This window comes from Ranitomeya imitator, chromosome 7 (assembly GCF_032444005.1).
Source record: "Ranitomeya imitator isolate aRanImi1 chromosome 7, aRanImi1.pri, whole genome shotgun sequence".
Lineage (NCBI taxonomy): Eukaryota > Metazoa > Chordata > Amphibia > Anura > Dendrobatidae > Ranitomeya > Ranitomeya imitator.
In genome coordinates this window covers 113,655,097-113,667,552 of record NC_091288.1, presented here as the reverse complement: position 1 = coordinate 113,667,552, position 12,456 = coordinate 113,655,097, and the positions used below count along the sequence as shown (strand labels likewise).

The 12,456-nt window shown below is 46.6% G+C and overlaps 1 protein-coding gene across 1 annotated transcript in view; it reads right to left on the bottom strand.

Moving 5' to 3' along the window:
- The window catches only part of IDH1 (isocitrate dehydrogenase (NADP(+)) 1), a 63,154-nt gene extending 55,678 nt beyond the window's left edge, over nt 1–7,476 (bottom strand). Inside the window, exons 1-2 of the mRNA XM_069733757.1 lie at nt 7,364–7,476; nt 4,703–4,825 (exon numbers count right to left, since the gene is read on the bottom strand). Of these exons, the coding sequence (XP_069589858.1) occupies nt 4,703–4,824 (122 nt within the window). The 5' untranslated portion in view covers nt 4,825; nt 7,364–7,476. The remainder of the gene's footprint in view (nt 1–4,702; nt 4,826–7,363) is intronic.
- Between the last annotated feature and the right edge of the window lie 4,980 nt (nt 7,477–12,456).

Here is a 12,456-nt window from a genome sequence, read left to right as displayed (position 1 = left end):
GCCAGGAGACCATACAGAAGAAAGGGAGACGTTCCCCAGCACCACACAGAACCAGGAGGGCAGTTTCCATGAACTCCATGGTAGACAATACCCTACGTATAGGCCTGTAGTGAGACCTTTCTCAAGTACTGAAAAGCCTCTGTCCGATAAACGGTGCACAAGGGGGTACCCCCAAAAAAACGAGAATTGCTACAAAAATGTTTGAACAGTGGAAAAACCATTTCGACAAGTGCATAATCATCACGTGGACAGGATTTTGAAGGGAATTAATGTTTTCAAGATGTATCTTGAATAAAACGTTTTTAAGTCATTCTCTTTTTTTTTTTGTGAGGGGGGGGTACCCCTTGTATTGTCTGTCATGGAGACCAAATAAGCCACTCACCAGTTTTTGCATGGATCCTGGTAATCCTGCACTTTCTATTACAATCTATAGTTTTACCATACTTTATAGATATAGTTTATCTATAGTTGTACTTTCCAAGTTATCCCCCAAGTACCCTCACTTGTCTTCCCTTCCTTTGAGGTCCATGTGGTCAGACTCTACGTCCCCTTCTCCATGCGAGTGGCGGTGGTGTATCGTCCTCCCGGCCCCTCCAATCAGTTTCTTGATCACTTTGCCACCTGGCTTCCACACTTTCCTGTGACACCCCCACCCTTATCATGGGTGATTTCAACATCCCCATTGCCTCTCCCCTCTCCCCATCTGCTTCTCACCTTTTATCGCTATCCTCTTTCGGCCTCTCGCAGCATACTAACTCTCCAACACATGAAGATGGAAACTCCCTTGACTTGGTCTTCTCCCGGCTTTGCTCAGTGGATGATTTCACAAACTCCCCTCTCCCGCTCTCTGACCACAACCTTCTTTCATTCTCTATCAAGAACTGCCATCCCGCTCAGGTCACCCCCACTTTCCACACTTATAGAAACATACAGGCCATTAACACCCAGAAACTTATGAAGAACTTGCAGTCCTCATTGGCCCCTATCTCCTCCATCTCATGTCCTGATTCTGCATTGAAGCATTACAATGAAACCCTGCAAAGTGCTCTGGATGAAGCTGCTCCTCCTATACATAAAACAACTCAGCACAGACGGCAACAACCGTGGCACACGCTGCAAACACGTTTCCTGCAGCGGTGCTCCAGGTGCGCAGAACGTCTGTGGAGAAAATCTAATCTACCCGAAGATTTCATCCATTATAAGTTCATGCTAAAGACATACAATTCTGCCCTTCACCTCTCCAAACAAACCTACTTCAACACCCTCATCACCTCCCTGTCCAATAACCCTAAACGTCTCTTTGACACGTTCCAGTCCCTACTCAACCCAAGAGAGCAGGCCCCAACCACGGATCTCCGCGCTGACGATCTGGCCAATTACTTCAAAGAAAAAATTGACCACATTCGACAGGAAATCATCTCCCAATCTCTTCATACCATGCACTGTCCTCCCTCCCCCACTTCATCTAGTTCACTCTCTGACTTTGAAGCAGTTACAGAAGAAGTAGTAAGCAGGCTCCTTGCATCTTCTCGCCCGACCACTTGCACCAGTGACCCCATTCCATCACATCTCCTCCAGTCCCTTTCCCCGGCTGTCACCTCTCACCTAACAAAAATATTCAACCTTTCCCTCACTTCCGGTATTTTTCCCTCCTCATTTAAGCATGCCATCATACATCCATTACTTAAAAAACCATCCCTCGATCAAAACTGTGCCGCTAATTATAGACCTGTCTCTAATCTTCCCTTCATCTCTAAACTCCTCGAACGCCTGGTCCACTCCCGTCTTACCCGCTATCTCTCAGATAACTCTCTTCTCGACCCTCTTCAATCTGGCTTCCGCTCTTTACACTCTACTGAAACTGCCCTCACTAAAGTCTCTAATGACCTACTAACAGCTAAATCTAATGGTCACTACTCCATGCCAATTCTCTTGGATCTCTCTGCAGCATTCGACACTGTGGATCATCAGCTCCTCCTCACTATGCTCCGCTCCATCGGCCTCAAGGACACCGTTCTCTCCTGGTTCTCCTCCTATCTCTCTGACCGATCCTTCACTGTATGTTTTGCTGGTTCCTCCTCCTCTCACCTTCCCCTTACTGTTGGGGTTCCTCAAGGATCAGTCCTAGGTCCCCTCCTCTTCTCGTTGTATACTGCCCCTATTGGACAAACAATCAGTAGATTTGGTTTGCAGTACCATCTCTATGCTGACGACACCCAATTATACACTTCTTCTCCTGATATCACACCGACCTTTTTAGAAAACACCAGTGATTGTCTTACCGCTGTCTCTAACATCATGTCCTCCCTCTATCTGAAACTAAACCTGTCAAAAACTGAACTCCTCGTGTTCTCTCCCTCTACTAACCTACCTTTGCCTGACATTGCCATCTCCGTGTGCGGTTCCACCATTACTCCAAAGCAACATGCCCGCTGCCTTGGGGTCATCCTTGATTCTGACCTTTCATTCACCCCATACATCCGATCACTGGCTCGCTCTTCTTACCTGCATCTCAAAAACATTTCTAGAATTCGCCCTTTTCTTACTTTCGACTCTGCAAAAACTCTTACTGTTTCACTTATTCATTCTCGTCTGGACTATTGTAACTCTCTACTAGTCGGCCTCCCTCTTGCAAAACTCTCCCCGCTCCAATCTGTCCTGAATGCTGCAGCCAGGATCATATTCCTCACCAACCGTTACACCGATGCCTCTACCCTGTGCCAGTCATTACACTGGCTACCCATCCACTCCAGAATCCAGTACAAAACTACTACCCTCATCCACAAAGCACTCCATGGCTCAGCACCACCCTACATCTCCTCCCTGGTATCAGTCTACCACCCTACCCGTGCCCTCCGCTCCGCTAATGACCTCAGGTTAGCATCCTCAATAATCAGAACCTCCCACTCCCGTCTCCAAGACTTTACACGTGCTGCGCCGATTCTTTGGAATGTACTACCTAGGTTAATACGATTAATCCCCAATCCCCACAGTTTTAAGCGTACCCTAAAAACTAATTTGTTCAGACTGGCCTACCGCCTCAATGCATTAACCTAACGATCCCTGTGTGGCCTATTTATAATAAAAAAAAAAAAAAAAGTTCCTCGCATCATGTTCTCATACACTTTATGCAGTATTAGCCCTCTGTGTCTGTACTGCTACATACTGGTTCATGCAGCTTTACATGAACACCTGAGCCTTACACTATAGCTGGTCCGAATAACTAAAGCAATTGTTACCATCCACCTCTCGTGTCTCCCCTTTTCCTCATAGTTTGTAAGCTTGCGAGCAGGGCCCTCACTCCTCCTGGTATCTGTTTTGAACTGTATTTCTGTTATGCTGTAATGTCTATTGTCTGTACAAGTCCCCTCTATAATTTGTAAAGCGCTGCGGAATATGTTGGCGCTATATAAATAAAAATTATTATTATTATTACCACAGTGGATATTACTGGGGTAAGTAGCCGTCGGCATGTTCACTGTTAATGGACACAGGTTGCATTTTCTGACCTAATTTACAAGTGGAACATTACAGCCTATTACAGCCAGCCATTCATGTACTGCACAAAAAAAGAAAATACTCCCAAACCCAGACATGTGACGTGGGACATAAATCTGCAGCATGTCAATTCTTTCTCTGGATTTTCACAGCAGATTTCACCACTGAATTAAAGTTGCGGCAATTTCCACATTGAACACAAGTAGGTTTTCCATGGATCCACCACAAAATCTGCATCAGAGGGTTTTCTGTCACACCTATAATTAGTAGTTATTGTAGGGTCCATTCACAACACCTCTGTTATTCATAGTAGGGGTATGAATTAAAGAGGAATTTTCAAGTTTGGAAGTTATCCCCTAACCATTGACTAGGAGATAACTTTCCGATCACTGGGACCCCCCACTGATCCTGAGATCTCTTCAGAGCCAGATATGAATAGAGCAGTGGTCAATCATGTACACTGGTGCGCCATTAATTCTTGGGCAGCATGGTGGCTCAGTGGTTAGCATTGCAGCACTGGGGTCCTGGGTTCAAGTCCCACCAAGGACAACATCTGCAAGGAGTTTGTATGTTATCCCTGTGTTTGCGTGGGTTTCCTCCCACATTCCAAAGACATACTGATAGGAACTCTAGATTGTGAGCCCCAATGGGGAAAGTGCCGAATAATGGTGCTGTATGAGTAAAATATTTAAAAAAATAAATGAGGGAGTGCCGAATACCGGCCAAACGCAGAGAGCGGCTATCTCCAGCAGTCCCATTAAGAATGATTGGAGGAGGGGCAGTGCACGTGATCGACCAGTGCTCCTTTCATACAGGGCTCAGAGCCCCTCTTCTCAGGATCGATGGGGGTCCCAGCGGTTGGGAAGTTATTCCCTATCCCTTGGATAAGGAAAACTTCCAAACTTGAAAATACTCATTTAGGTAAGATTCAGAGGTTATGCTCCAAGATGCTCAAAAGAGTTAACATTGGGCCAGAAAGCTGTCTTCTAGCTTAGGTTTAGCCAGTACACATTAACAGCCAAAACTTATGACCAGTTTTGCAATACAACGGCACGTAAAATAAAGACCTAGTCTGGGTACACAACCAGCTGGATCATTTTACATAGGTCTGCTGAGGGCAGCGGGAAGTTTAGCCATAGCCAGATTATTAACCAGTTCAGTGGAACAGCTACAACTTTACATAGACAAATGATGAGAGAAGTACCTGTGCAAATCCAGCTCCACGTAAGGAAGAATAAGCTTCTCCTTAATCAGATCCCAAATGACACGGGTCATCTCATCTCCCTGCATCTCCACCACGGAGCCACCTGGGATTTTCTTGGACATGCTGCATAGGAAAAACAAACAAGTGAAGATAATAAATGGAGGAGACGCTTCAAGATGACATGACACATACTCTGACATGTAGCCTCAGCGTATATCACTAGTCTCCCGACATGGGGAAAGAAGAACAAATCTCCTTCTGAGGCCACGTTCACACGGTCACTATTTTACATTAGGTTTGGAAGCCAAAATCAGGAGTAGAACAAATACTGATGTAAAATACTGACTAAATACTGAATGTGTGACCGTGGCCTGAAAGGGATACAGAAAACAAGAAAATAAGGGGAAACAAGAAAGCCCAGTGGTATTGTACATTTTTGGACAAGCACACAAACATGGTTTGTTATCAAGGGGGCATATGTATTAGTTTATGGCATCTGGCTGACAAAGAAATATCCCAGGACTAAAGGTGTGTTGTCAAGTTGAAAAAGTGTCGCCTATTCAGAGTATAGGGGGAAAACTTTCAAATCGCAGGGGGTCTGACTGCCCTGGTGCCCACCAGTCTCAATAACCAGGAATGAATGAAAAGAGTGCGCATGAAAGACCTCCGCTCCATTCAGATGGTTCTGGAGGCCACGGCGGTCAGACCCCCAGTAATTGGAAACATTATTATCCCCTGTCCTGTGAATAGGAGATAATTTGGGAACACTCCTTTAACTATAGAGAAGTGTAAGCCAAATTCAGCAGGTGCCGATTTACCTCACATTTTCTGTATTATTCTGTAAATGATTATTTTGTCATAAGCACGGTATTGATTTATTAGGTGGTCTCCATACCCAGTGGCCAAACAGATAAGGGTGGGAACAGTACGTGATGAAATGTGGAGAGGGGCACTTTGATAGCCCCCTGATGGAAGGACTACTGGATATCTGACTATTCTGTTCACCTGGATGCCAGAATGGACTTGTCCTTGGTGCGATATCCATGCACATAGTTGCCTAAATGATGCAGTAATCAACACCCCTCTCCCATACCTTCAGAATCATTGATAAGCCGGGGGAGACCCTACCCGGCAGCAGGGATCGCACAGCATTTTGGCATTTATCAGCTTTCTGAAATTCTTTTCTCCACATCTGAGAATCAGATCACACTTTGTATCAATGTCTGACACTGATCAGAGTTGGGTCGGTCGGCCCAATGTTCTCACAAGACACGCCTGTCTGCACCTGCCATTAGCCTACTCATTCCATGCGGTGGAGATTATTGATCGTCATACACCCACACGTCCGCTGTTGTACACGTGTGCCTCTTATCTGGTGACAGCCTTGTACTTTGGCCTATTTATCAATCCAAGGATGAGACTGAGCAAAGATCACATTCTCCTGGGCCTTGGGGTATGTGCACACCACGTCTCAGGTGGCTCTGCTCGGTAACCGCCTGAAAAACTACTAAATAGAAGAAGCAGCCTGAAATGTGACCAGCCCCCTCCCCCTGGGCCACTAACCAGTCATCACCACTGACCAGCCATCACCACCACTGACCAGTCACCACCACTGACCAGCCAGCCCATCACCACCACTGACCAGCCATCACCACTGACCAGCCAGCCCATCATCACCACTGACCAGCCATCACCACCACTGACCAGCCAGCCCATCACCACCACTGACCAGTCACCACCACTGACCAGCCACCACCACTGACCAGCCACCGCCACCACTGACCAGCCACCGCCACCACTGACCAGCCACCGCCACCACTGACCAGCCACCGCCACCACTGACCAGCCACCGCCACCACTGACCAGCCACCGCCACCACTGACCAGCCACCGCCACCACTGACCAGCCACCGCCACCACTGACCAGCCACCGCCACCACTGACCAGCCACCGCCACCACTGACCAGCCACCGCCACCACTGACCAGCCATCGCCACCACTGACCAGCCAATCACCACCACTGACCAGCCAATCACCACCACTGACCAGCCATCACCACCACTGACCAGCCATCACCACCACTGACCAGCCATCACCACCACTGACCAGCCATCACCACCACTGACCAGCCAATCACCACTGACCAGCCATCACCACCACTGACCAGCCATCACCACTGACCAGCCATCACCACCATTGACCAGCCATCACCACCACTGACCAGCCATCACCACCACTGACCAGCCATCACCACCACTGACCAGCCATCACCACCACTGACCAGCCATCACCACCACTGACCAGTCATCACCACCAATGACCAGCCCCTCCCCTGGGCTCTGTAGCACCCACAGTATGACAGCTCCTGACCCCACAATGACTTGCCAGTCCTGCCCCAGGCAGCGTTGTACTGAGGTAACAGCCGATCACCCGGTGCCACTCCCAGGACAGCAGGATCCCGGGGCAGAGAGGGCGGCACAGAACCATCATGGCTGGCGATCCTGCCACTTCTGTCATCGGGCGGATATATCCCTGGGGCAGATGACAGATCCCCCCCGACCCCTGCCGTGCTCACAGAGCCAGCCCCAGTGTAATGTAGGCGTCCTGCACTGTAAACGCAGGTACGCAGCGACAGGCATCGTCCGCACACAGCGCTAATTACCTGGCGGATGAATGCCGGACAAAGGCGTCAGACTCCGGTCACTGCAGCGCTGCGAAGGCACTAACCGTAGAACAAGACAACTCACTTCCCTGATCTCCCTTGACCACGCCTTCTCAGCAGCTGATCCACCTCCAACCAATAGAAGAGACGCCACTGAAGACAGGTGGCCAGTCAGAGCACCCCACGAAACATGACCCCAAATGAAAGGGGCGGACAACTGCGAAAAGAAGGCGTGACCTGGGCGTGCGCGGCGTGTCCATCAGTGAGATGTTGTGGAGAGGGCGCTACGACGAGGGCGTGTCCACGGCGAGGGCGTGTCCACGGTGAGGGCGTGTCCGCAGACTAATAACTAGGGGAAAGTTGACAGCGCGATATCTTCTTAACCCCTTCATGACCCAGCCTATTTTGACCTTAATGACCTTGCCGTTTTTTGCAATTCTGACCAGTGTCCCTTTATGAGGTAATAACTCAGGAACGCTTCAACGGATCCTAGCGGTTCTGAGATTGTTTTTTCGTGACATATTGGGCTTCTTGTTAGTGGTAAATTTAGGTCAATAAATTCTGTGTTTATTTGTGATAAAAACGGAAATTTGGCGAAAATTTTGAAAATTTCGCAATTTTCACATTTTGAATTTTTATTATGTTAAACCAGAGAGTTATGTGACACAAAATAGTTAATAAATAACTTTTCCCACATGTCTACTTTACATCAGCACAATTTTGGAAACAAATTTTTTTTTTAGCTAGGAAGTTATAAGGGTTAAAATTTGACCAGCGATTTCTCATTTTTACAACGAAATTTACAAAACCATTTTTTTTAGGGACCACCTCACATTTGAAGTCAGTTTGAGGGGTCTATATGGCTGAAAATACCCAAAAGTGACACCATTCTAAAAACTGCACCCCTCAAGGTGCCCAAAATCACATTCAAGAAGTTTATTAACCCTTCAGGTACTTCACAGCAGCAGAAGCAACATGGAAGGAAAACAAATTTTTATTTTCCCAATGGTAAAAGGAGAAACTGAACCACGAAAGTTGTTGTCCAATTTGTCCTGAGTACGCTGATACCTCATATGTGGGGGTAAACCACTGTTTGGGCGCACGGCAGGGCTTGGAAGGGAAGGAGCGCCATTTGACTTTTTGAATGAAAAATTGGCTGCACTCTTTAGCGGACACCATGTCACGTTTGGAGAGCCCCCGTGTGCCTAAAAATTGGAGTTCCCCCACAAGTGACCCCATTTTGGAAACTAGACGCCCCAAGGAACTTATCTAGATGCATAGTGAGCACTTTAAACCCCCAGGTGCTTCACAAATTGATCCGTAAAAATGAAAAAGTACTTTTTTTTCACAAAAAAATTCTTTTAGCCTCAATTTTTTCATTTTCACATGGGTAACAGGATAAAATGGATCTTAAAATTTGTTGGGCAATTTCTCCTGAGTACACCGATACCTCACATGTGGGGGTAAACCACTGTTTGGGCACATGGTAAAGCTCGGAAGGGAAGGAGCGCCATTTGACTTTTTGAATGAAAAATTATCTCCATCATTAGCGGACACCATGTCGCGTTTGGAGAGACCCTGTGTGCCTAAACATTGGAGCTCCCCCACAAGTGACCCCATTTTGGAAACTGGACCCCCCAAGGAACTTATCTAGATGCCTAGTGAGCACTTTAAACCCTCAGGTGCTTCGCAAATTGATCTGCAAAAATGAAAAAGTACTTTTTTTCACAAAAAAATTCTTTTAGCCTCAATATTTTCATTTTCACATGGGTAACAGGATAAAATGGATCCTAAAATGTGTTGGGCAATTTCTCCCGAGTACGCCGATACCTCATATGTGGGGGTAAACCACTGTTTGGGCACACGGCAGGGCTCGGAAGGGAAGGCGCGCCTTTTGACTTTTTGAATGGAAAATTAGCTCCAATTGTTAGCGGACACCATGTCACGTTTGGAGAGCCCCTGTGTGCCTAAGAATTGAAGCTCCCCCACAAATGACCCCATTTTGGAAACTAGACCCCCCAAGGAACTTATCAAGATGCATACTGAGCATTTTAAACCCCCAGGTGCTTCACAGATGTTTATAACGCAGAGCCATGAAAATAAAAAATAATTTTTCTTTCCTCAAAATGATTTTTTAGCCTGGAATTTCCTATTTTGCCAAGGGTAATAGGAGAAATTGGACCCCAAATGTTGTTGTCCAGTTTGTCCTGAGTACGCAGATACCCCATATGTGGGGGTAAACCACTGTTTGGGCGCACGGCAGGGCTCGGAAGGGAGGGCACCCCATTTGGCTTTTTAAATGGAAAATTAGCTCCAATCATGTTGTGAATTCCGTTCTTGGTTGTAAGTAGTATTTTTGTGAGTTCTGCTCTTGGGCTCCTCCTGTGGTCTTTAGTGTTATGACTGCTTCTTGGATTTAGCTTCTCAGCTGTTTCCTTTGATTGTCCTTTGGGCTCGGCTATATTAGTCTGGCCTTAGCCCTCATTCAATGCCAGTTGTCAATTGTCTCTGCCTGGAGTCATTGCTCTTTGGATTGTCCTGACTTTCTGACCAAGTTCTGCAAAGCTAAGTCCTTCCGTGTCCTTTGCAGTTCACTTATTGTGGACTTGTTGTTTTGTACTGTCTTGTTTTTTGCTCATTTGTCCAGTTTATCAGTATGGATCTATTTAGCTAAACTGGAAGCTCTGGGCAGCAGAGTTTGCCCTCCACACCTTTAGTTAGGTGTGGAGATTTTTGCATTTCTCTGCGGTGGACTTTTTCTAGTTTTTTCTACTGACCGCACAGAGCTCTTTTCTGTACTTTCCTTTTTAGCTAGAAGTGGCCTCCTGTGCTCAATCTTGTTTCATACTACGTATGTCATTTCCTTCTCCTCTCACAGTCATTACATGTGGGGGGCTGTCTTTCCTTTGGGGATTTTCTCTGAGGCAAGATAGTTTTATTGCTTCTATCTTAAGGGCTAGTTAGCTCTTAGGTTGTGACGAGTTGCCTAGGGAGCGTTAGGAGCAATCCACTGCTGCTTCTAGTTGTGTGTTGAGCTTAGGGTCTGCGGTCAGTATAGATACCACCTGCTCAGAGCTAGTCTCATGTCGCTCCATAATCACCAGACCATAACAAATCATTAGCGGACACCATGTCGCATTTGGAGAGCCCCTGTGTGCATAAACATTGGAGATCCCCCACAAATGACCCCATTTTTGAAACTAGACCCCCAAAGGAACTAATGCAGATGTGTGGTGAGCACTTTGAACCCTCAAGTGCTTCACAGAAGTTTATAACGCAGAGCCATGAAAAAAAAAAAAAATTTTCTTTCCTCAAAAATAATTTTTTAGCCCAGAATTTTTTAATTTTCCCAAGGGTAACAGGAAAAATTTGACCCCAATATTTGTTGTCCAGTTTCTCCTGAGTACGGTGATACCCCATATGTGGGGGTAAACTACTGTTTGGGCACATGCCGGGGCTCGGAAGTAAAGTAGTGACGTTTTGAAATGCAGACTTTGATGGAATGCTCTACGGGCGTCACGTTGCATTTGCAGAGCCCCTGATGTGGCTAAACAGTAGAAACCCCCCACAAGTGACCCCATTTTGGAAACTAGACCCCGAAAGGAACTTATCTAGATGTGTGGTGAGCACTTTGAACCCTCAAGTGCTTCACAGAAGTTTATAACGCAGAGCCGTGAAAATAATAAATACGTTTTCTTTCCTCAAAAATAATTTTTTAGCCCAGAATTTTTTATTTTCCCAAGGGTTACAGGAGAAATTGGACCCTAAAAGTTGTTGTCCAGTTTCTCCTGAGTACGCTGATACCCCATGTGTGGGGGTAAACCACTGTTTGGGCACACGTCGGGGCTCAGAAGGGAAGTAGTGACTTTTGAAATGCAGACTTTGATGGAATGGTCTGCGGACGTCACATTGCGTTTGCAGAGCCCCTGGTGTGCCTAAACAGTAGAAACCCCCCACAAGTGACCCTATTTTGTAAACTAGACCCCCCAAGGAACTTATCTAGATATGTGGTGAGCACTTTGAACCCCTAAGTGCTTCACAGACGTTTACAACGCAGAGCCGTGAAAATAAAAAATCATTTTTCTTTCCTCAAAAATGATGTTTTAGCAAGCAATTTTTTATTTTTTCAAGGGTAACAGGAAAAATTGGACCCCAATAATTGTTGCACAGTTTGTCCTGAGTACACTGATACCCCATATGTGGGGGTAAACCACTGTTTGGGCACATGTCGGGGCTCGGAAGTGAGGGAGCACCATTTGACTTTTTCAATACAAGATTGGCTGGAATCAATGGTGGCGCCATGTTGCGTTTGGAGACCCCCTGATGTGCCTAAACAGTGGAAACCCCTCAATTCTACCTCCAACACTAACCCCAACACACCCCTAACCCTAATCCCAACTGTAGCCATAACCCTAATCACAACCCTAACCCCAACACACCCCTAACTACAACCCTAACGCCAAAACACCCCTAACCCTAATCCCAACTGTAGCCATAACCCTAATCACAACCCTAACCACAACCCTAATCCTAAGGCTATGTGCCCACGTTGCGGATTCGTGTGAGATTCTTCAGCACCATTTTTGAAAAATCCGTGGGTAAAAGGCACTGCATTTTACCTGTGGATTTACCGCGGATTTCCAGTGTTTTTTGTGCGGATTTCACCTGCGGATTCCTATTGAGGAACAAGTGTAAAACGCTGCGGAATCCGCACAAACAATTGACATGCTGCGGAAAATACAACACAGCGTTTCTGCGTGGTATTTTCCGCACCATGGGCACAGCGGATTTGGTTTTCCATATGTTTACATGGTACTGTAAACCTGATGGAACACTGCAGCGAATCCGCAGCGGCCAATCCGCACCGTTTGCACATAGCCTAATTCTAAAGGTATGTGCACACGCTGCGGAAAACGCTGCGGATCCGCAGCAGTTTCCTATGAGTTTACAGTTCAATGTAAACCTATGGGAAACAAAAATCGCTGTACACATGCTGCAGAAAAACTGCACGGAAATGCAGCGGTTTACATTCCGCAGCATGTCACTTTCTGCGGATTCCGCAGCGGTTTTACAACTGCTCCAATAGAAAATCG